This window comes from Teleopsis dalmanni, chromosome 1 (assembly GCF_002237135.1).
Source record: "Teleopsis dalmanni isolate 2A chromosome 1, ASM223713v2, whole genome shotgun sequence".
In the NCBI taxonomy this organism is placed as follows: Eukaryota; Metazoa; Arthropoda; class Insecta; order Diptera; family Diopsidae; genus Teleopsis; species Teleopsis dalmanni.
The window spans coordinates 79,009,070-79,035,683 of record NC_051846.1 but is presented as its reverse complement, the minus strand read 5'-3'; the positions used below and the strand labels follow the sequence as shown (position 1 = coordinate 79,035,683).

General features: G+C 28.7%; 1 protein-coding gene across 1 annotated transcript in view; it reads left to right on the top strand.

Moving 5' to 3' along the window:
• The window catches only part of LOC119685622 (bicaudal D-related protein homolog), a 68,284-nt gene extending 41,670 nt beyond the window's left edge, over positions 1 to 26,614 (top strand). The window contains exons 2-8 of the mRNA XM_038099968.1: positions 24,396 to 24,518; positions 24,615 to 24,788; positions 24,851 to 25,039; positions 25,702 to 25,767; positions 25,843 to 26,020; positions 26,132 to 26,388; positions 26,564 to 26,614. Of these exons, the coding sequence (XP_037955896.1) occupies positions 24,396 to 24,518; positions 24,615 to 24,788; positions 24,851 to 25,039; positions 25,702 to 25,767; positions 25,843 to 26,020; positions 26,132 to 26,388; positions 26,564 to 26,614 (1,038 nt within the window). The remainder of the gene's footprint in view (positions 1 to 24,395; positions 24,519 to 24,614; positions 24,789 to 24,850; positions 25,040 to 25,701; positions 25,768 to 25,842; positions 26,021 to 26,131; positions 26,389 to 26,563) is intronic.

The window sequence follows — 26,614 nt, the reverse complement described above, 5'->3', positions numbered from 1 at the left end:
TCCTTGTGACAGTCAACAAAGTTTAACCGCATCTCTACATGAACTCAGATGTCAACATGCTAACATTTTTTCTTCGAAATTGGGGCGTTGTACGTTGTTCAAAGCTGAAATCAGATTGAAGTCAGATGCTAAGCCTAAATTCTTTAAACCATACAACCTGCCGTTTGCGAAAAGAGAAGACGTTCGCATCGAAATTGATCGGTTGGTAAATATTGGAGTTTTGAAAGCTATCAGAAGCAGCGTCTGGGCCGCTCCTATAGTTGTAGTGTCAAAGCCAAATGGAAAATTACGTATTTGTGCAGATTTCAGAATTGGTGTGAACTCGCAAATTGAGATTGACAGGTATCCAATTCCTAGAGTTGAGGAACTTTTTTATAAACTTCAAGGAGGACAATTTTTCACAAAAATTGATCTTAGTGAAGCGTACTTGCAAGTAGAATTGTCTGACGCAACAAAAGAACTTCTAGTCATTAATACGCCATTTGGTTTGTTCCAGTTTCAACGATTGCCATTCGGTATTGCCAGTGCTCCTGGCATATTTCAACGTCTTATGGAAGAAGTAACCGCTGGAATACCGAACTGTGCAGTTTATTTAGATGATATAATCGTAACAGGTCGAAATAATAAAGAACATTTGAATAATGTTTTAAAAATTTTTCAACGTTTGGAAGAATACGGCTTGACATGTAAAAGCGAAAAATGTAGTTTTGCGCAAGAGCAGGTAGATTATGTTGGACACGTAATCAATGTGAATGGATTAATGCCCACAGGAAAACGTGTAGAGGCAATCAAATTAATGCCGCGTCCTCGTAATATTCAAGAAGTTGAAGCTTTCATTGGAAAAGTTAATTATTATAACAAATTCATTAAACAGTTTTCCATATTAGCTGCTCCTTTAAATGAACTAAGGAAAAAGAATGCTGTGTTTAAATGGACAGCATATCATGAAGATGCTTTTCAAGCATTGAAGAATGCTATGATCAAAGCTACGGAACTCGTTCATTATGATGATAAGAAGCCTATAGTGTTAGCAGTAGATGCATCTAAGTATGGAATCGGCGCAGTAATTTCACATCGTTATGCTGATGGTTCAGAGAAGCCAATCGCGTATGCTTCAAAAAAATTAAACAGCAGCCAAGAACGCTATTCTCAAATCGAAAAAGAGGCATTAGCAATAATTTATGGAGTGACCAAGTTTCATCAATATCTTTATGGAAGACGTTTTGAATTAATAACTGATCATCAAGCGTTGACAACACTGTTTAATCCGAATAGAAAGTTGCCAGTGATGGCGTTGCATCGTTTACAGCGTTGGGCTATTGTACTTCAAGCATATGAATACATTATACGGTTCAAAAGTTCATCTCAGAATGCTAACGCTGATGCTCTTTCCAGATTGCCGTGTGGGGATGACATACAATTTGATAGAAAGGAAGTTGTGATGTTAGATGATGTCGATACTGTTTATCAAAATGCTGTGGATTATCTTCCAGTAAATGCAACATTAGTAAAGGATATGACTGCTAATGACAACACTCTTCAACGTGTCAGCAGATATGTACAAGATGGCTGGCCTGAACAATTGCCGAAATCTGAAGGTAGTATCAAACCGTACTTTAATCGCAGATTTTGCTTATCATTTCAGAATGGAGTGTTACTTCTTCAGGCTGAATATACTAGAGTGGTGCTACCGAAAGCACTGCAATCTCAAGTATTAAATTTGTTACACGAGGGTCATTGGGGTAAAGGTCGTATGAAACAGATGGCAAGACGATATGTGTGGTTTCCTCTTATTGATAAAGCCATAGAACGTATTCATGATGATTGTTCACCTTGTCAACAAGGTGCAAGTCAACCAAAGCGAGAATTTTCTGCATGGCCAGAACCTAGTAGGCCGTGGGAAAGAGTTCATTTGGATTTCGCGGGTCCATTCTTTAAACGTATGTGGCTCATAGTTGTGGATGCATATTCAAAATTTCCATATATTGTGGAACTATCAACAATAACAGCTGTAACAACAGTTAGGGCTCTACAAAAAATTTTTTCTATCGAAGGTCTTCCGTGCACTATCGTGACAGACAACGGAACACAATTCACGTCCAATGAATTTCAAAAGTTTTGTGAAATGAACACAATTCAGCACCTCACGTCTGCTCCTTTTCATCCGGCTTCGAATGGGTTAGCGGAAAGACATGTGAGAACTTTTAAGGAAGCAGTAACAAAAATTATGAAAGAGGAACAACATATTGACAAAGCGTTGTATAAATATCTTACAACGTATAGAACTACTCCAAACTTAGCAACTGATAAATCGCCAGCAGAGTTGTTACATGGGCGGCAACCAAGAACCATTTTATCGGCGTTGTTCCCGAAAGTTATGGAGACTATGAAAACTCAAAATAGAAGTAAATTCGGAGTTGGAGAGAAAGTGTTAGCTCGTAATTATTCGGGATCGCATAAATGGATCAGAGGCGTGATACAGAAATTGCTGGGAAATAAAATGTATTTTATTCAAACTGAAAATGGTTACATAAAACGACATCAAAATCAAATACGTCGAAATTTATCGTCATCGCATTCAAATCAGCTTAGGGCAGATAATATTGATATTGATTTAGATTTCGGTATTCGGACACCACCGGTTGAGGAAACAACAATTACTACGGGATCCGACCCGGAACATAGTCAAACAGAGAAAGACGACAAAATGGGGACCGATGAAACAATAATCACTACTGGATCTGACTTGAAACAAAATCAAAGAGAGAAAGACGACAAAGCGGAGTCCGACGACAGATATGGGTCCACACACACTGATCAGTTGCCAGTTCAATTAAGACGGTCGGTTAGAAGGAGAAGACAACCTGTTCGTTTTAATCTAGAATAAACAAAATTCAATGTCATGTTAAACATTACTTTAGTGGTTTCAAAAATTAGGTCCAAGAGAATGTTGGAAATGTATAATCATAATTGAATAGTAGGCTATTCTTATTTGATTAACTGTATTTAACATTTTGTAAAAATATAGAAATAGATTAACTTTTGACTTCCGATAAGAATAAAGTTAAATTGTAAAAACACAAATTAACAGAATCATTAAATACAAGAAATATTTTAAAGACCACTGATGATGGGTTAAGTATTTGGTAATACTCGAAACAGCTGTATGGTCAGCCAAAAATTTAATTAATTAAAAAATAAAATAAAATGAATTTTTGTTGTTATAGTTTATTACTGTTCGAAAAATCTCTGTATATTATATATATTTAAATATATAAATAAGTATATATTTTTATTTACGTATGCTCGTACTTTTTAAAGTAATAAGTTTAAAACATAGAAATTTATTTAAGTTCAAGCGTAGAAACGAAAAAACCTACTGCTTTTCGACTCTGAATAACGATAATAAGCCAAACTTTGGATCTTTTGCTACAGAATATATTATTATATACAGCTGTGTGGCTTTTTGTGCGCTTTATTCAATTAATTCAATTCAATTTAATTCAATTTAATTAATTGAATCAATGCAATTTCATTAATAACAGCGTCTACAGAATACTTCTCTTAAGAGAAATTTGTTTGCCACGTGATACGTTCGAACCGAAGATATTAAGAAGAATCATTATGTTACCTAGCCTTAATTAAATAAAGATTAAAGCACTAAAATTATTTAACAAAATAGATGTATATAATAATTACAATTAAACATGCTTAAGATACTCTATATAGCCCGATAAGAATCATTTTCTACGATGGCTCTTCTAGTTAAATTTCTGAATTTGAATGAATAACTAACGACAAGAAAGAAGTTCACAGGAAACAATATTTTTCACGCTGAATTTTTCAAATCTGATATATGTTGGATAAGTAGAAGAAGCCAGTAGAATAAATGCATTTTAATTACTACAGTTGGTAGAGTTGTGACTGTCCACCAAATAATATTAAATTGCTAGTTCTCGTTAAAGAAAAATTGGACTTTCAAATAAATCTGTTCATAGGAAGCTTAAAATTATGGTCCTATTATTACTGTCTCAACAATCTTTGTTATAATAATGTGATTGTACTAAACTAACAGATTTTTTATACTCGTATTATTCCTTCAATTTTTTAATTAATAATTAATGAGTAAAACTGCCTAAAAATATATGATCCCAATTATACGATATAAGTGTAATTACTCTTCTATTGTTTTAACACTTAAAAGTTATAAACAAATCTGTATATAAGTAAGAAAAGCATTTATAACTACATTTAATTTATTATTATTAAACAGTAATAATATAATTATTTATGTAAACATTTATTCATTTTATTCATAGTACAAATATTTGGAAATAATGATGTACTTGGAACTTGAATATCTTTAATATTTAACTGTTGTTTACAGATACACACTATGTTTATTAATTTTTTTTTCACAACAAAATGTAATATTTCCATTGTTTTAAAACATCGTAAGACAGAAGACACTATTCAATATTTAGTTCTCATAACAAAATAAAATATGGTTTGAAAGCCCACACAAACCTCTTCGGCTCATCCAGTATGTGTGGTACGAGTACCTTCATGTTTTTCTTTTTCTGCACATGACCTAAGACTTTGAAGGACACATAATAAACTTAACTAATTTAAATAAAATAATAAAGAAGTAAAACTAATAATAAAAATTATATGCCGTGTACTGAAAAAAGTGAACGCCTCTTTCTATTTAGCATAGATTCACCTCAGTGATTTGTGATTTTTTATTGTTTTCTATGAAAAACTATGAAAATGAGTTTTTGTTTTCAGTAGAGTAGCCTATATAAATAATAATGTTGACGAGGTCAACTATGTTTTAAAAATTACTAACTAAAAAAATGTATTAAATTCACTTTATATAATTTTAGTAGATTTATGTCGATTTGAATTAGTTCAATATTTTGTATACTTAGTATAGAATTTTAAAGTACTGATATTGAGTTTAAAAATGATGGCATAAACATTATTTCTAATTTTATGTAGAATATATTTATCTACATACATAATAAGTAAATTTTATAAAATGCCCATTAAACACGCTTTCACTGAGATTGAAAACGGTTAATTTCTTAAGTATTCGAACATACTTAATTTTCTCAGAACTACAACTAATAAGTTCTTGTGATTGCTAATCTTTAGAAATATTTTATAGTATAACTATAATTTTCAATCACATCTTTTATTGTCTAAATTTTAAAGAATACAATTTTTAATTACAAAAGAGATTTGTCAATATGAGATTTTTCACTCTCAGGTGAAGCATCTATTTAAATTTAATTTAATATTAGAAGTTAGTAATGATCAGTGACCGATCAACTTGGAGAAATAATGAAATTATCTTAAAGCAGGGCTCTCAATTATGGTATACTGATCAGTCCAAAATGATAGATGGCAGTGCAGAAGCAGGAATTATGGGACCGAAATTCTGCAAAGGTATCGCAGTGGAAAAAACCTCTTCCATTTTTCAGGCAAAAGTCCATGATTTAGAGCTATGTGTTAGAGAATGCCTACACAAGGACACTGAAAGTACTAAAATATACATTCTATCGGACAGCCGAGCAGTTCTAAAATCTTTAGCAAATTCTTCATTCCAATCAAAGTTGGTCTGAGAATGCTGTCAACTTCTTAATACCGTAGCATCGAGGAACTATGTTACTCTTTTATGGGTACCGGGACATAAGGGACAATGAAATAGCAGACTCCCTGACAAGAAAGATGCATGTGCTCCTTTCATTAGTTCAGAGCCCTTCTGCGGAGTAACACATAACTTCACAAATAACTTGTTATGTAAACGGGAGAAAGAAAATCTAATTAAACACTGGAAAGCCCAAATAAGCATGGAGCAGTCAAGAAGATTCACTGATCCTGAACATCTCAAAGTTGACGCTATCCTTAACCTTAGCAGAAACGATATTAAAATCTACACTGAACTTCTTATAGGACACTGTAAACTTAATTACCACATAAAGATTATAGGTGCAGTAGAAAATGATTCCTGTTGACTCTGTCATAAGGAGAAGGAAACATCAGAACATATCCTATGAAATTGCCCAGCGGCGGCAAAACGTATACTCGACTAACTTGGAAGCGGGATCTTAGTCCCAAATCAAATAAGTAAAATTAAACCCACACCAATTACGAGATTTATAAATAGTCTAGAATTGTTTTAGTTTGGCATTTAGGCACACAATAGATCTTTTAGATCAGGGTGCATTGATAACCTATTATTTAAAAATAATAATAATGACGTTGTGTCATGAGTAATCTGCATATTTTATGATGCAACAGGTAGCCTAAAACTTTGGAAATTCTACATCTACACCTGACGAGCAAAATTACTTCTTTTTATAAAGAGTTAATGTATTAAAAATTTAAGCTACTTTGAAAGGTAGAGCAACTATGGCAAATAAACCTCATGACATCGGTACAATGACCCGAAGTTTGTTATGAATTAATATAAAAGTAAAACTAATAATTATTTAAATTCATTTATAATTTCCTTTTTAATAATTTAGTTTAAGTTTTACTATTTATTTTTTACTATTTATACTACATTTATATTATAATGAAATGTTAGATAATAGTTTTATCTCAATGATTTTTAAAATTGCAGTACCACAATAATGCTCTATAAAAGCACAAAATTAATTATTTATATACATATAATTTGTACTTCTACTATATATTGCTACCAGTGTTATCAATAGATCGAAAATTGATTTTTTAATATATTTTTCTTTAAATGCATTATACACTGAAAATTTTTTCATAATTGTTTTATAAATAAAGTTTAAGTAAAAAACATGAAAATAATAGTTGTTTTGACAACTTTTAATTATAATAATTAAAATATGTATACGAGAGAATTTTAATATTATATTTTAAAATTTTCATTGACCTCATATTTATATAAATTTGCGACATTAACATAAATCTAAATAATTTTTTATTTTTTTTTTATTATAAAATTGATTGCATTTTTGCTTATAAGTTCAAAATTAAATTAAATATCTTTGGGCTAAACACATCTCAGCATTTTTATTATTCGCTGTAGTCTGCACAATGAAGCTCGAAATTTACGATTTGTAAAACAGAGTTCACTGCAAAGGTTTTAATTATTTTTCTTGTTTGCATTTTAATAATAAACCGAAAACCACAAAATAGTAATTATTTGTAGAACGGTAAATAAAATCCACAGTATTTGTTATATATACTTACATATACAACCTTTTAAAATCTTATATTTGTCTCCTACTTTATCTCCTACTTAATTATGAAATGAACTGAAATTTAATATATATAAAAAAATTCTTAAAATACTTTTAGAAATCTGTCATGGTGCTTGAATTTACTATGAGATTCAAAATATATACTGTAAACTGCTGTTATTTTTGTTTTGAGCTGAAACGTGAAAAACTTCAAAAAATTAAAAAACGCTTTAAAATCAAAAGTATTTCCAACCCAATAATTTCCATTATTTGAACTTAACAAATAAAATAACAATAAAACTAGTAAATTTAGAAAACTGCCTGTCAACTGGAATTCTGCTACGAACTGCACTTAATTCTTTAAAGTGAAGTTAGTTAGTGAGGACTAGTTAGTGTATATGCGTGTACCAAGACCGTTTAGTTTATTAAGCTGAAGAAGATCTTAATAATCTTCAATGATTTTTAATGCACCATAGTCGCTCAAAAATTGAAATAAGATTAACTGTTGTCATCGATTATTGCTATATGGTGCTTTATGAATTCCTTTCACCAGGCCCAACTGTTCAGAATTAACTTTATTTAACAGTTAAGGAACATTTGCGTGAACATATAAGCATAAGGAATTCAAAATAATAGGCCGACAATTATTGGCTTTTGAATCAGTATAATGCACCATCTCACATTATCACATTATTCATAAAAAATTTAACTCATGTTGATTCTGCCTATTCCCTGAGATCAAGAGACCACTCAGAAGTCACCGTTTCATTATGATTAAGGAGATAGAAACTATACCGCTGCGAGGTTTGTAAACTGTTCCGAATATCGATTATAACAGTTGTTTTTACAGTTGGTAAAAAAGTTTGGCATACTTGTATTGTATCTGATGAGAAGTACTTTGAAGGTAATGAAAAAAAAATTTGAAAGAACGAATAAAGACTTAAAAAGTTATGAACAATCTTATTTTTTAATCACAGTGTTATGTAGTAACTCTAAGAACTACTTTGTGAGAATTTTTCTATATTTGTATATTGTATACTATATATATAACTATATTTTGAACATATTTTGCAAAATTTTATTTAATGGGAATTTTGTACCTATACTTATTATATGAGATAAACCGATAAATTTATATTTAAAAATACTCTTAAGATAATGTCATCGCAAAAATTCTAGTATTTTAAAAAAATTTTATGATAAGTCTAAACCTAAAATAAAAAATGCAAATTTATTAAACTATGCGTTTTTTAAATTAATGGGTAATATTAGGACTTAAATATATACAAAAATGATTGTGTATATTATTTCAATAAGTTCATATAATCATCTTTTTAACGCGAAAAATTTTGTCTCTCTCACTCATAAAGCCTGAGATATACCTTTTTAAAAAAAGTAGTCTAAAATTCAAAATTAAAAATTTTCTAAAATTAAAATTTTTTTTTCAAAATACGTTTGTTTTTATTTTACAAAAGAAATTAATTAAAAAAATATTAACCAAATCTGAAGTGATGAGCTGAATGTTTGTCAAAATCCGTTCTGCTTATAAAAGAATAACCTTTATAAGACTATATTTAATTGAGTTTTTTAAAATATGTTTTTATTTACATTTATTTTAATACTCCTTTGTAGATATTTTAAAAATATAAATGAAATTATTTCATATTTTGATTTCAAAGTATTTTTATTAAAAATGATATTGTACTCTAGCTCCTATCAATAGATCTCACTAATTTATTTACAACAGCTTATAAAGATTATTTTTGATAAAATAATCAGTAATAAATATAAGATACTCTTTAGTTAATAAAAGCTTGATTTTAATACTCCCTTCTTTAGTTGATGTTTTATTTTGAATTATTCTCTAATTTCGAAACCTTGATAATATTCAAAATTCTGTGTATGACAGAATATTTTTATGTTTATTATTTTTTTTTATATATCAGTAAAAGTAAATATTGATTATTAATTGAGGTGAGTCATATACTCATATAATTGAATCAATACCATTAAAATGACATCAATGTTCGATGATCATAAAACTTTTATCAAACAAAATTTTACAATGTGAATATGAATAATTACGAAAAATAAAAATGAAAAATATGAAAATATATTAAAAAATAAAAAACATTTAATTTAATACATTAGAATACACGTTATTTAATATACATATGAAAGTTATATTGAATTGCGAAAATAATGTAATATATAGTATATATAATATAATACATTTAATATATAATAATACATATAATATATAATAATATAGGCCCAAAGTCACCTTCTATGGCTAAATGAAAATTGACGCTAAAGTAAGAACTCTTACATCTGTTCATACGAATGGTAACTCACATGAAGTAAAGGATCTACATTTTATAGGAAAATTGCAATACTGAAGAAGTTTCTATGTAGATATTTTCTAAAAGCTAAAAACTCATGTAGAGTCTGAACTGATTGCATCTTTTAAATGATGTACAATTAGAATTGGTATATAGTTGTATAGATTATAGAAGCTTTCTTACACAGTAAATTATTAATGCATTACGTACATAGTTTTTAAAACTGTTCTTGATTATAGAAATGCAATTATTGTTTTATCGCTCTCTTTCTTTTTGTTTGAAGAACAAAAAAAATTTTTAATATTAAGTATTTGTAATGGTTTTTATATATTTTTTTATCCGACTATAGGTCACATTTTGTTAAATAATTCAACGTTTGTTTAATATAATTTAATTCTATGTTTTAACTCTCTTTGAGAGTCATCATCAAGATCACGTTATAACATAAATTAATATTAATAAAACTATATCTACGTCATCCTCTTTATTCTATTGTCTATATTGCACTCAAGTATTTGTTTTATAAAGAATATATATAAAGAACATCTGTGTTTTATAAAAAATTAAATTAACTATCATTTAAAATATAAATATGTATATCACTTTGTGTGTTATTCGACTTACGTTAACTTCTTGTAAAAATTGTCTTTAATTAGTGCATTATTGTACACCACATAACGTAGTTCTGGTATCTCAAATAATATAAAATGCCATTTAAAGTACTAATTCGGACTGAATGAGCTAAGACGTCTCACATCATATACGAATTTTAATTAAATTTACACCCGCCTACAAAATTCGTCTCAAATATGTAATAAAGTTTACATTTAATATCATTATTACCAACATTACAAGTAGGGGTGAAACGGTATCACCAAATTCTCTTGCTATGTTATGTTACTATTACAAGAAACGCATAAACTACAGATATATAAAAATTAATTAACTATAATAGTTTTGTTATTGTATTCAGTCGTATACAATTTGTTCTAAATTTTTTCATCTAATCAGTTTTCGATAGTAATTTTTATATATTTTAATCAAGACATTAGAATACACTACAATAATTTGAACACAGTACCATAGATAAAATAAACCAGGTTACCCAGTTAGTTATATATAATCTCTTGTTTTGTTTGTAAAATAACCAATGATGCACATGACTGCGGCTACCTCTGACCTTGACAGTAACATAATACAATGAATATATATTTTTTTTTTATTTCTTTAACTTTTATTTAGTTTGTATTTTATTTTTACTTATAACAGAAATGTTTAATTTTAAAAGAGTAATTTAAAGTCATTTGACAAAATTTATTGTAAATGTAATATGAAGTGCAAATTTCGGCTTAATTGTACATTTTGATGCCCTTACTCAACTTTTTGATGTGTTGTCAAACTAAGTTGATAAGCTTGTTTTTCTTGACGTAATTAAAACTAGGCTTGTAAGTACCTCAAAAATGTATTACATTTAATATTGTAGTTGAATTTGACATTGAGACGTGTGAAAAGCCATTATAACGGCAAATGAAATCCTATTTAAGTTTCGAAATAATGAAAATATTTCACAACCACGAAAATAATATATCACATAACATCAATTAACTTCTTACATGTTCATATAATAGACAATAACCTAAGTGATTTTGTCTATCGTCTGCAGGTTTTTTGTATTTATATGACCTTTTACAGTTGAATTAAAGGCATTGATTCATTATGAATTATTGAAAATAATTGATAATTTGATTATAAAGTCGCGATATCTGTGTGTAATGCCAATCATATATTGCAAAACTAGAGCATTTTTAATAATAATGTTAACTATAATTTTACAAGTTTTTAATTTTGTAATTACTATTTTATGCGTAATTCGATTTTCAGTTCAACTTATCGTTTTTACATATCTTGAAGCAAATACTCATAATCAAATCGTGAAGTTGAAAAAACTTAGTTAAGTCAAATATAAATTAAGTGACTCACCTTAACTCACACAAGCCAACTTAATTTACTAAAAAATCGTTAATAATGTAATGTTTTTTCTATGTATATATATAAATATCTCTACTATATCATATGTATATAGTACATATACATACCATGAAGTATTTTATATATATATTTTTTTTTGCTCACTTCAATGTTTACTTTTATCTTATCATTTGGTTTTTACTTTTATCTGGAACGCGCATTTTTTACAATTTTTTTTTTTTTCATAATAAATCAAAATTTCTGTTTTCATTTTTATTTTTATCAATTTATTTTTTGTTACTTTTATTTTTTTGTTTTTATTTCCCCTCTTTTTTGTTTTAATTAATGTGCAAAAATAAATACTAAAATTCTTTTTTCTCGAATGCACTTAAATATATGGTAGATAAGATACTACAATATTCTATGAAATAATAACTATTTTTGCAGTGAGATAAAAAGACAGGAAATATACATTTATCTGATGTTTAGAAATTATTTTTAATGTTATATTATTTATTATGCAGTATTTTTTGCTGATAATTTATTAGGTCTTAATTATTAGAAATGCCAACTGATTTAGTGTATATATCAATAATTAAATTTTATAATTAATATTTATTTACAATTGTTATTGATAAAAATAAATAAAATGGGAAGAAATATTATTATTTATCATGTTCTCTAAAAACAAAACAAACTCCGTTTTCCACATATTCAATGCTTTATTCCATTTGGAGCCAACTCTTCTTATGCGATATCTCCAGGTTACACGATCGTGGGTTGGGTCTTCGTTCACGCTTCTATATAGTGTGGTGGTTTTTATAATATTTTTCCATGTTTATGTTAACCTACTTTGGCTTCCCTTTATCTCCTTTAATGCATCACCGCACACACTTCTGGTCATCACATCACTTGATTGTTGTTTATTATGTATATGTATAATGTATATTATTAGGTATAATATAAAAATTTTATTATGAAAATAATAATGCTACAAGTAATAAGTAGACGAGTAATAAATATAATTTTCAATATAAGAATTTTCAGAGCTCTAATATATTGTTCTACTATATTTAGCAGTAATTAGTATATAGAATTTATATACCATATCAAATACAAATATATTGTATTATTAAACGACCACTGACAACATATTAAATTTTTCATTAAATTAACAATAATTCCAAATTAAATAAATTCACAGCATTAGTAGTCAATGCGCTAAGCTGAAAAAGAACTTCAATTAGACAATAATATAGCTATGAATTAAATCTGTTTGATATAGATATAAGGCGTTGGACCTTAACGCACCTAGCATGGGTTCCTGGACATAGGCACATCTCGGGCAATTGCAAGGCGGATGTGCTTGCCAAGTCAGGCGCTCTTCTTTCTAACATTTACTTCTCAGATGTTGGCGTTAAACTTGCTACAGTTAAATTGGCAATTACATAAAAATACCTAAGCGTCGCCAAGCAATACAGGACTAATGAACCCCATTAACAGATATCTAGGTTGAATAGGTCTAATTCGGGCAAGTAACACACTAATAAGCTACTTCAACTAGGAAGGTATACTATGAGTCTACTTTACAATGATAATTGTCGCGGCTGTGGCTCTGAGTATGAGGAGGAGATCATGCTCCATCTCACGTATCAGTACCCTTCTTTAGCTAGCAGAAAATCAAAAATCTTCGGGTCCCCTATTTATATATAAATTCGAAATAAATTTTAATAATCTAAATGTAATAATATTGAAATTCCGCTTATAAATATTGATGATTTAGTTAGATGTGCCCGATTCTAAAACAAATAAATGCTGCGCAAATTTCTGGTTAAAGCCTCCCCATATATAACATATTTTTAAGTTCTGTATGCAATATCGAAGAAGAGTTAAACAGAAAACTTAACTAAAATATCTTTTTACAGCAACAACATATTCATTCCCTACTATTCCCTGATAGTTGGGCATCCAGAATATAACTAAATTTGAATGACTTTGCGCAGTCGTATATATACACTGTCTTAGATAAAGTTATTGCTCCTGTCAAAATTTTTAAGAGCAGTAATTGTTGATAGACAAGTAACATCGATGTTATATCTGGATGATATCAAATAACTGGATGATTTTCAGTATATTTTAGGAAAATAAATAAAAGTACAATATACCATATATTTTGTTGATTTATTTAAGCTTATAACTAAGTTATATCTAATATTATTCATACGTCATTCAAATAACAAAAACAAAAAAACACTAAAGAATTTGCTAATTTTTTTAACATAAACAATTAGATAATGTGAAGGAAAATATATTCAACGTAATTATAAATATACATACACAGGTTAGGTTAAATTAGGTTACGTTTAGAACTCCAGTAAAAAATCTTAAGTTAACAACCTACAATTAATAAGAAAACATATACCTAGATCGCAGTTTTAATGCAAAATTAGATTTAAAAATATAAAGTGGTTTTCATAGTAAGCAATACAAATAGGTATTAAAGTGAGACCATTCAAGGCCTATTTCATGCGTTGACAAGCTAATACTTTTACTAAATACTGTTTAAATTTCATAAAACTTAGACGAATAGAAGCAGACTGCATCTGAAGAATGTTATTGATACACCGAAATGATCATCGAACAATTAATTTATTTTTATTATAATTTTTTCCATTATATTTTAATTGGTAAACCAAGTATATGTTGATGGTTTGTTATCGCGTGGTATAATTTAAGAATTATGCGAATTAAAAACTATTAAAAAGATAGATAATACTAAATAAATAGATAATGGATCGAAACTATGCGTGAATCAAAGATGGGCCAAAATTGAACAGAATAAACCTTCAATTTCCACGCGATGGAACTGTGCGTTCCTCATAATCTTCACTGCAAAAGTTGTGGAAACCTGCAGGAAAAAATAACCATAACACATTTCCTTTATGAATGTCCGGCTTTGGCATTCAGAAGAAATAGGTTTTTAGGAAAATACTTCTTTGACAGTTTATCAGATTGTTCGTCGGTGAAGGTGGAAGACCTATTAAATTAGCTAAATTTCGACGGAATGGATTTATTCTTATATACCAAGGGTTCTTGCGAGGAATGTGGTAGCAAAATTGTGAAAAATTGCTAATTGATAACCAAACCTTCAATTTATCGCATTTCAACCGAATATTCAAATTTTATAATGATGATTAATTTTTATTGAACTCACTATGATGGTGGTACAATGCAGGACGTGAATGGAAAAATACGAAAGGCGATTGGCGCGTTTACAAAGATGAACACAATATGGAGATCTAGCGTTTACAGGTTAACAATGAAAGTTAACATTTTCAAAGCATGTGTTTTATCCGTAGTGCTATATGGTTGCGAAACATGGCTCAAAACAAAATGCGTGCGTTTGTAAACCGATGCCTTCGGAAAATATTACGCATCTTTTGGCCAAAACGAATTTCAAACTAACAACTGTGATACAGAACGAATATAAACGACATCAACATAAATATCCGCAAGAGAAAGTTTGGATGAATTGGTCACACCTTACGAAAGTCATCAAGTGAACTTCGTTTTCAAGTCCTTACGTATAATCCACAAGACAGTATAAGAAGAGGAAGGCCTAAGATTACCTGGCGCAGATCAACCGCCAATCCACACACCTTGGCAGATCATACATCAATATTGTTGAGCTCAGAGAAGTGATAGAAAGAATGCAAATATGGAGGCAAATTGTAGATACCCAACCAAGGCTTTATAATAATAAATACAATATGTTAATGAAAGACACCTCACCAATTGACACTTTTATTTTATATTTTTTTATTATTTTCGTTTTTGAGCATTTGAAATTTTCCAAATAAAACAATTAATTTTATTTTTATATTATATTAAAATCAGATAATAACCTAACCTTTAAAGTGATTATGGCATTTTTTGTATATCTATATAAAATACAAGCACCATAATTGCTCATATTAACCTTTCAAAGTCTGGACACTTAATTAACAACATCTCACTTCATGTAAATTCGAGTTTTGCCGTTTTACATTGACTTTTAGCTTTCCAAAAAAAAAGTATCTAATCTCCTAATCATGATAGTTGGGGTATTAGTAAAAAGTTTTGATATATCTAATATGTTAGCTTTATTAAAAAAAATTTATTGAGTTTTTATATATTTTTTTTATCAAGCAATTCAAGTTAATTAATCATTTTTATACCACATTTTTTATGCAAATAATTTAATTCAATTTTATAATTAAAAAACAATTATTTGCAATTAATTAGTTATTTCTCTGCAAAAAGTTTACGTTTATGTGTACATAGTTGAATTATTAAATTTTAATAAACTGCCAGCAAATAAAATTTCGCAAAAGTGAAAAGCTCAAAAATAGTATCTGGTGCCTCAAATTCATAATGTAAAACACCGGTGTACTCAAGCCTATGACGTTAAATAATTTATTTGACTATAATGCAGCGCAAACGTGTGGATGTTGTGGGCTTAACGGCTTACTAACGGTGAGTGACCATCATTAGTGTTGTGTGAAAAATAAAATATAAACTGAAAAACTATAAAAATTATTAAAATTTCATAATGATTATAATTATTAACATTTTAAGTTGAATAATTGTTTTACAATCCATAATGCATAGAAAGTGCTAAAGCTGATTATTGCCAAAAGATAATCAAAATGAAATCAATTTCGCTTCCATATAAATTTTATATATTCTATAGTAAAAAATTAGTATATTCTAACAATGATTTGAGAGATTTCGATGTAAAGATATATAGATAGATACTTCTTTATTATTCAATTTCAAAATTTTTTAACATATGTTAAGTAATTATTATGCCTTAAATCTAAAAACATTGGTTAGAGTTACTTTAAAATATATTGAAAAATAAAGAATATGACATGACTTGATAGTCGTCTGTCCGAGATATTAGATTTATATTAATTTGACTTCTAGCTTAAAATTATGCACAATTCATAAATAAAAATATAAAGAATTCAAATTAAAAGTTTATATTTAAAATTTTAATTAAAAAGTATCAAATTCATTTATAATTAGTGTCTGTATTTCAAAGCACTAATCAATCTTTTCCAATCAGAATCATTTTCCCCATTAAGCACACTGATTACTTCTTCTTCCCCTAAAGATTCTATTTCAAAACAAATTCGTCTAAAAGGCCCTTATATAGGACAACAGCCTAAGAAGTATTGTATGCTTTCCGTTTCATTAAGGGTGCATGGTGTACAGTTTTTATTGTATTTTGATTCTGATGTTTATAATTTAATAATTATTTAAACAAACTTAACAATTAAATGTTATGGCATACTTACACGAATAAACGTAATATGATGTGAAAGCAAAACATTGAAGACCGAACGTAAGTTAAGTGGAATAGTTAAAAATGCAACACCGACTATCCATTAACCACAAAATAAAAAGCTACTTAGATCAAGCTATAATTAATTTAAGAATATATTGTCTAAGTTAAGTTTTCAGTTTTTAATTTTTGGTAGCTTTAAAAAAACAACTTTGAACCAACAAATACCCCATTCACATCTTGCGTTAACTACCGGCATATACTTTCTGTATAATCTTAGCACTACATCTATTAGATTTATCTCTTGATTACAGTTAGCAGTAAATGAAATATGTAAACAGTAGAGAATTAGCTAATAAAACCACAAACCAGCCAGAAAATAGCTGCAGAGATGATGAAACATAACCACAAATGTTGTTGATCCTAATGATGCTGATAACACTTTTGCTGCTATCGAAGAAGACATGTGGATGCGGCAATTGTGTACGCGGTAAGCAAATGTTTCTGCGGTGTAAGAAACTCAAGTGAACCCAACAATTCAAACCGAGTTAAGACAAATTAAACGCAAAACAATTGCAACAATTTGCATTACACACTTAGGCAACAACCAACAGCAGCAACATCAGCAGCAGCAACACCAGCAGCAATTGCAGCAGCACCAACAACACGAATTGTTACTATTTATTAAGACAGCTGGGTAATACTTTCTCTGTTTTCATTTCACGCTCAATGAAATGTCTTGATGGTAAATAATCACAGTTAAAACAATGCACAAAACAATGAAATTCGCTATGTTCGCATTGTTTTGTAGCGGAAGTTGCCAACCAAACAAACACTCATGCGTTTAGGCAATTGGCAACAAAACCTCTCTGGTTAATTGCACATCAAATGTCAGTCAATGTCTTGAGCAGATAAAAACAGATTCACGCAAATAAATGAATTTCTCACAAATGATTTTATTTCAATTTTTCTTTTTGGAAAAAGTTCCCTCAAATGCGCACTTGCTTAGGTTCGCTCACGCATTGAGTAAGTTAAGTTTAATTATTTTTGCTTAATTCATCGCTGACATAAGCCTGGTATTTGCACGTAATGCCCAACGACCCACTTGCCTGCAGCAATTACAACAAAAAATTTAAAAGTGCTACCGCAGATGTCAAAAGTGCCAAACCAAATTCAATTAGCGCATTTTTCCTTTTCCTTCTCTTCATAAATTCGACATTCAACAACTACCGGACCATAAACCCACTACAAATGGACACATAAAAAATTTTATCTATAGTAACACGCATGCATGTAACTGCTTACTAGTAAGTGTGACTATAGCAAATACAACTTAGTCACTTAGTTACTTAGTCATCAACCAGCTAACATCATCAGCTAAGATTACCTCGTAAACGTTGACAACGTCGTTGTTATTATTGTCCAAATAATGATCATCAAAATTATAATCATCATCAATGAATGTTTTACATGATCGTATGACACAATTTCTTATTGCGGGTGCTGTACGCGACAGTAGATGCTATGAAAGTGAATGACAACCTGGGCATACTTACTTTGAACGTGTCTTACTCATACACTGAATAATGTATGTCTTATTTCAGTTGATGTAAACACTAAATTAAAGATACTAAGTAATTTATTTTTTTTTGTGGTGAGGAGGTGGAATGTTGTATGCATGTCGTCGGAATGGTGTGTCCAATATGTAGTATACGGACTAAAACAGCGAGACTTATTCCCCCTCAGAACTGCTTTCGCATTACTTCGAAAAAGATCTCTTTGGCATTACAAGCCATGTTCTTGTGATTTTCGATGTGCTTCCAGATCTCCACTTTTTCACTGCATGTTCTTGGTGTCTGCTATATTTATTAGCCTAATTTCGGGTTCTCCTTTCTAGGTGTAATTTCTTTGCTTTAGGGACTTGAATCACATATGACTCTATCGTTCGCCAGCTCGATGGGAGGATTCCTAGTAATAAATTTATCGTAATTTATAATTGTATGTCTTTCTTTATTCTACTAAAGCTGTTCATTCTATTCTTTCAAATAGTGAATTATTAAGAACTTCAAAAAAAATCATTTATCATTTAACCTATAAATGTTATAATAGCGAGAGCGTCACGATTGTTACATGAGTGTAATAATTACATCGCTTAGATACCTAAATATTCAGTACATATACTTAATATTTTTGATCTGTTAATATATCTGTGAAGTAAGTAAGTAAGTACTTTACTTGTACAGAGGCATACTTGTACATTTACAAGTTAAATTTCATTAACTTTAAGACTTAAAATCCAAGTCTGTATTCAATTTCTTTGTTTTTTGTGTTATTTATTGAAGATAGCGTATTTTACCACATATTCTTTATTACACCAATTTGTCTACTCCAAATTGTCTATTACAAGCTTCTCCAGCTTGTTAAAATGATTATTTCGGTCCTCTACTCCTCAAAATTCAACGGCTTTAACGAAACAATCAATAAAGTACGACCAGAACTCATCAACAAAAAAGAAGTTGCGTACATCATAACAATACTATTCCATACACATCTTTGATGACTCGAAACAAGTTGACGGACCTCTGATTAAGATGTTTTGATGTATCCACTATATAGCCCGAACCTAACACCATCTTACTACCATTTGTTTCAGTCACTGCAAAACTCTCTAAAATTGACCGACTTAAGAACCGCTAAAAATTATTTAGCAAAATTTTTCGCCAATAAAACATACATGCTCTATATCGATGGAATTTTGAACCTACCCGGAAAATAAAAAACGTGTCCAAAATGTGTCCAAAAACGGGGGTACTTTTTGCTTCACCTAATATATTATGTGAATGTGTCATTTAAGTTATGGTATAATTTATAGTACAGTGAATTATTTAGTTTTTATTTTTATAGTTTTTTTTTTGTTTTTTTTTTTTGAAAGCATCGAAAGTGATTCTAGAACCGACTAAAACCACCACTTAGAAATGATTGTGGAAGATCCCATTTCAGTATTGAAAGACAGAGAGAAGAGCATATAGGCTTAGAATTTATCAAAGACCAAAAAGCATTGTCGTATTCATTTAGGAAGAGCTCGGTTTATATGTGAAGGGCGTGGAGTTTCAGTTTTATTCAGTTTCTTTTGTTAAAATAAATATATAAACACATATAAGAAGTTTCCTGGATTTTACTGAATTTTATATATGACTTCCGTAATCCGAATATCTCAGTAGTCCGGTAATACTTAATAAAAATTTTATCTCTAAATATTCTTGTCCATGCAAATACCACCTGCAACAGTTAGATAAATTGACGTTGCCAACTTACACTCTCACTAAATGAAATTACACTGTCGAATATGCTTTTCACATTATTGATCTTATAAGTCATGATATATTTTCTATTTACAATATATAACTTGTGAAATAAACCACTGCGACGTTAGAACAAAATATATAAATCATATTTTCATTTTTTATGATATTTTTCTTTATTTTTCTATTATTATACATATATCTTTAAAATATTTAAAATAATTGTAAATAATATTAAAAATATATATACATACTACTTGGATAGTTAAATATCCGACCTAAATAATAAAACCGCATTCCTCTTTTAGCTCGACACACCAAATCCAACGATCTTTCAACATTGGGATTCCTTTAAAATAATATTTATTATCAAGCCCTACAAAATATACCTCAGTTTTCTATTTCAATTCATTATTTGATGCAAATCTCTTTCCCTGGAGCCCTTTTTTCAAGTTTGGAAACAGGTAATACTCACTGGGAGCCATATCTGAAGAATACGGTGGGTCCGCAAGCAATTCGTACCGTAATTCATTTAATTTTGCCACGGTTTTCATTGATGTGTGAGCGGATGCGTTATCCTGTAAAAACCTATTTTGAATTCAGTTTTTATCAATCCACCTAGTATATGTTTATTATGCTAAAAACTTTATTTATAATTATATACAATGTGTTTGTTCATGTTCATGTTGAGTCGAGTTAGTGCATCTGGGCACTTTTACTCTTTGATAGCTGGGGAGTTTCTGCAGAACCCCACCCTTCTCAATGTCTAATTTATGTATTTCTCAAAAGCTTCGTAATTATTCGATAACTGATCTAAGAGCTGCGTACCGGCTCGTGCGGCTAAAGATTATTCTGAGAGTGCATAGTGCTAAGTAGGGTAGCTTCAAGAAATATATATCGAAATTGTAAAATTTTCATTTAGAACTGTTTTTAATTCAAACTTTAAAATATTAAGAATATTTTTAAATTATTAGAGCTTTATATTCATATTTTACATAATGACATTGATATTAATAAGAATATTAAATATTACAATTTTAAAAACAATTATATAAATTTATGATTTGATTTACTTGATTTTGCAAAATATTAAGAGTATCATAATAAAATACATTTGTATTTGACAATTATTTCTCACAAATGTGATTATTACGATACAAACATTCTAATATACCATCGACATAATAACTTTTAAAATTCTGATAACCTTGTTGTCGATTACCCGCAATTACCGGATTTATCGTGACAAATTTATTTGCCATTTGAATACCTGTTTTTTTTTAAGATTTTTTCAATTGAAATATGTGAGGTGAAACCTTAAAGATACAAAAAATTGTATTTTCAATCAAATTGATTTGTATTACTCATACTCATAATACCCTTCCCCTCTTAAGCCACGGTATGCAATTAATTAAAAGTGACAAGTTGAATTTTAAAGCCTTATTGTTTCTTGTCAATTTATTTAAGATATATTGAATAACATTTTAATTTTGAAATAATTCAAGTCAGTTGATTATGTTTATTCTTCAAGTGCATAACTATAATGTAGATTTTGTAGATTCTAGTATTTAAAAAACAAAAAAATATCTTGAACTTTATAATTTCAAATACCAAAACCAACTCAATAAAGGTTTCATAATTAATACTGTTAATAATAAATTTGAGGTGATTGTTTCAAACCCTTCACTGCAATTGTTCAAATTTATATAGATACATTCCATTTTTGAAATAAAATGTGAGTAAAACTTTTTTTTTCTTCAGATTGTGTAATAATAGTAAACGAAATGGCATTGTTTCTGTTTTGTCTATGCAATTAACTTTGAATGGAATTTTTACTGCCTACAATAGAAGGCAATTTAACTGCAAATTCATCTGCAATTTAATCTTCAGCTATTAAATACATACATATCATAAATATATATACGTATATATATCAGTAAATGGTACTCTATTACGGCATGTCTATTAAATATATGTCTGTTAAAATATTTATTACTTTCTGTCATAAATTGCTAATTGATAAACCTACCTTGAAAAAGACAGTTTTATAAAAGTAATAAACTCACATAGATAAATTTATCTAGATTAATTTTTTAGATAAACACCAGCATAAAATGAGTAATTAATTTAAATAACTTGTTGTTTTTAACTGAATAAGAATCTTTCACACTAAAAATCAAAATGAGATTATATAACTAACTCAGTAATGCTAACCAAAGTTTACATTTTGGAATATCTGATAAAATCAGAAAAATACAAAATCAGATAAATAAAAAATCAGATAAATACAAAAGCAGATAAATACAAAATTAGATAAATAAGAAATCAGATAAATACAAAATCACATAAATACAAAATTAGATAAATAAAAAATTAGATAATTACAAAATCAGATAAATACGAAACTAGATAAATAAAAAATCAGATAAATACATATCTGATAAATCAGAAATTTGAAAAATTCATAGGATTTTATTTAGAACATCAGAGAGTATAAAAATATATGTGGAGCTATCCATATTAAGTTGGAAAGATTATTAGAAACTATCACAGCTATAAGTAGCTATGCTACAGGGAAGTACTCTTTTCAATTTTTGACACTAGACTATAATAAAAGAAAACGTTCTTTACGAATTAAATAATCTAGATTTTTTCACTCAAGGAGTCGCGGATAACCTAGTGATGTATAATAGTAAACCGACATGCAAAAAAACTATTTTACGAATAAGCAAATCGTCTGTAGTAAAACTGCACTAGTGTCATTTACTAGGAGAAGGAGAATTAATAACGAAAGTCCTATCTTTAATAGAACCACACTTTTGTTATTTGTGTCAGAATAAAGATTAAAAATAATGACACAGTTGTGTACATCTTGTCTCCTGAACATGACCATCCTATGACGCCTTGGAAGTGCACAGAGTTACATATTTTAATTTAAAAAAAATATGAGTAGATATCGTCGGTACCTAAACGGCAATTTCAAAATTAAAAGCAATAATATAAAAGAAACGCTTAAAAATGAGTAGACTTTAGTACTTATATGATATTGTTAGACCCCCATATAAACAATGGAACAATAAAACCAAAACTGTGCAAAAATGTATTAAAAGTCCAAACATAGAATCTTTTTCTTGTACAATCTAATTAGGTATGCTGCCATCCGTCTTTCAAATAACATAGTTAAACCAGATTAATTCTTATTCGTTCTTCTTTTAATAAATTAATGAAAGTTTCCTAGGTCTATGGCAGTGTTACTTTGAGGTTGTAGTGAATTCTACAGATGTATTCTTTGGGCCATAGATTTTCTAAGTACTTTTCATACAGAAAGCTCTTAGTCTGTGAACTTGAATTTCCATATTGCTTAAGAACGGAGGTACAAATATTTTGTATGTTTTAAATTTGATGTCTCATGTTTGAAGCTAGGACTGAAATAGGTTCAGATTTATATAGCATGCATTGCTAATAAAGGATGATCACCTTTACTAGTGTATATGGCACCGCTATACTTAGAATTTTTGCACTTATTTGTTTGGGTTAACTTGGAGAAGAAAGAGTATGATATGGTCGTGGGGCTGAGAATCTAATTTAATTCATAAATTCCTTTTCTATTCTATGGTTCACTGCAAACTTTGTAATTTTTTTTCTTAAATTTTTTAAAACACTTCTTGTGAATTCAACATTTTATGAATTTCTTAAGTTAAAAAAAGTAATAATTTTACCTGCATGAAACAAAAGCAAAATATCACAAAAGATTGTTTTCTGATCCCCTTATTATTTTCTAATTGCTAAACATTACAGTAATATACATACGAGTAGTAATATTAAACTTAGGTTAAACCACCAGACCACATTAGTAAATATTACTAAATGATTAAGAACGACTCTTGATATGGAGCTACTCTGAATAAAATTTGTTAAAGTGAGGAAATTCTAGAAAAAACTTCTCTACTAACTAGAAAAAACACTGCATAAATGCAGTTTCCTGAAAAATCTAAGATATCAACTTCTTTTCATTCATTTTTTTTTAATTTAATTATTAAATATATAAGAAAATATGTTTAAGAAAAAAATAAAATGGTATTCTTATAAAGGATCTATTATGACTTATAAATGATCTATTATGCTAGTAAGCGTCTTATATACGTATGAGTATTAAAGTAATATTATATATTTGTTTATTTTTATTTAATTTAATATTCGAATTAAAAATATTTAAATTTTTTTTCAGAAATTGGAACAAGAAAAACATGTACTCCGCCAAAAACTAGCCATAGCGGAAGAGGAAAGTGATCAACGTGTCCTGGAATTACAATCAGATCTCAGTGAACTAAAGGATAAACTACAAGCGCAAGTAATTTAAATATTAATTTAATTTTACATGTTTAATTTAAGAATAATATTTTATAAAGCTTTTATTAAATAACATCAAACCATACAATTATTTTAGGATAATGCAATACGTCAAGCCGAAAAGGAAAAAACAGTTTTAATCGATGAATTAACACACCAAAACACACGGCTTACCGAGCAAATTCAAGAAGCTCATGCCACAGAAATGAAACTAATGTCACAGATACAGGAACTTAAGGATCAGTACAGTTACAGAAACACAAGTCTACAAGTAAGATAATGATAAAATACTTTATATCATTGCACATTTAATATAATTTTTTTTAATCTTAGGAACATGTGAATAGCTTAGAAACTATAAAAACCGAACTAAACCTCACAACAGAAAAACGGCATGGCTTAGAAAGACAACTACAATTAGCACAAGAAGAAAAAGAGTCCTTAACATCTGCACTTGAAGAGGCTTCTGATAGAATACATATGCTGGAACGACACGCTCGTGAGCAAGAAACAAAATTAGAGGTATACCCTACAGTTAATTCATATTTTCATGTATTTTAAATATATATTAAATGTATATAGTAATTTATTATAGAATGTTTAAAAATAGTCTAGACATGTTTTTAAATAAACTGTGCTTTTTTTTGAACCCTGAGTAACTACTACTTCTAACATTTTTCGATTAAATCGAGTATCCATTTAATAATCGCATCCTTTTAGTTAAACACAAAAATAACGCCACAAAGACAAGAATAATTGATTGTCTGTTGATAGAATATTAGAATTATATAACGAATACATCAAAGTGTTCCAGCTAAGCCTCTTTATTTTTCCCGGGTCTCGGAAAGTGCATGTTTTCGTCGTCTTGATAAAACACAAAATTTTTCCTCATGATCAAATTCGGATCAAGAATCCGATTTTTTCAATTTGGAGCTCTAGATAATATTTCAATTATTTGTTTAACTAAGCAGTTATAAAAAACAATGGATAATCCTACCCTACGAACAGCAAAAGCAGTCTTGTACCGAACCCGATTTATTATATTTCTCTTCATGTTGCATTAATATAATAAAACTTTATATTAATATAAATTTAATGTTTATTTTTTGCATATATAATTTAAATTGAAATGATAAGCAAAACGCAAATATATTTAACTTTAACAAATTTTCCAATATTTATAGACAACTTTGCAAGCTCTGGAAAGATCACAGCGTGAAAATAATGTGCTTAGTGAAAGAATTGGATCAGTAAGTAACTTAATAGATTATTTATTTAAATTGAATCTTATAAAATATATATATTTTTCTTAATTATTTTTAAAGGATTCGAACTCTAGTGCACATGGAAAAAAATCATTACAATTTGAAATGGAATGTGATGAAGATGATTCCAGTTATTCCGAAGGAAAACCCAGTCAAATGTGGGTGGAAGCACGTTCAGTATATATACAATTAAAATCTTTAGTTGATTCACTAAAAATAAGTCATGATGATGATTCAGGTAAAAAAATTTTAATATAAAATTAATTTCTATCTAAAATAATTTCTATTTCTTATTTCTATAATTAAATAATCTATAATCTATAAATAATGTATATGCTCTCTCCTATAGGCTTAAACTCAGACATTTCATTAGATCTGGAATCTATGGATAATACAATTTCATCGTCTGGACGTACTGAATGCAGTGAAGCTGTTGAGTTTCGGCAAGGCATGTTGTCAGCTATGTCGGACGAACTTACACGTTTATTACTTAACCTTGATGCTGGCAACTTCAAAAAAATGTTAGACCAAACGCGAAATCTTGTATTGGAACAAGAAGATGAAATCAAACGTAGCCATCAACTTGTTCAACAGTTAGAAGCAAAGGTACAAAAATATGAAAATTTATATGAAAATTTTTTTTTTCAATTAAGCAGACATAAATAGTATTTTTTTAAATACTATTTATACTGTTATATTATATTATATAACAGTATAAATATATATAATATATATATATACCAAACTAGTATATGATATAAGTTAATGATCCATTTTTTAGGTGATAATGCGATTTGTTTTTGCACCATATATACCCATTAATAATGAATGA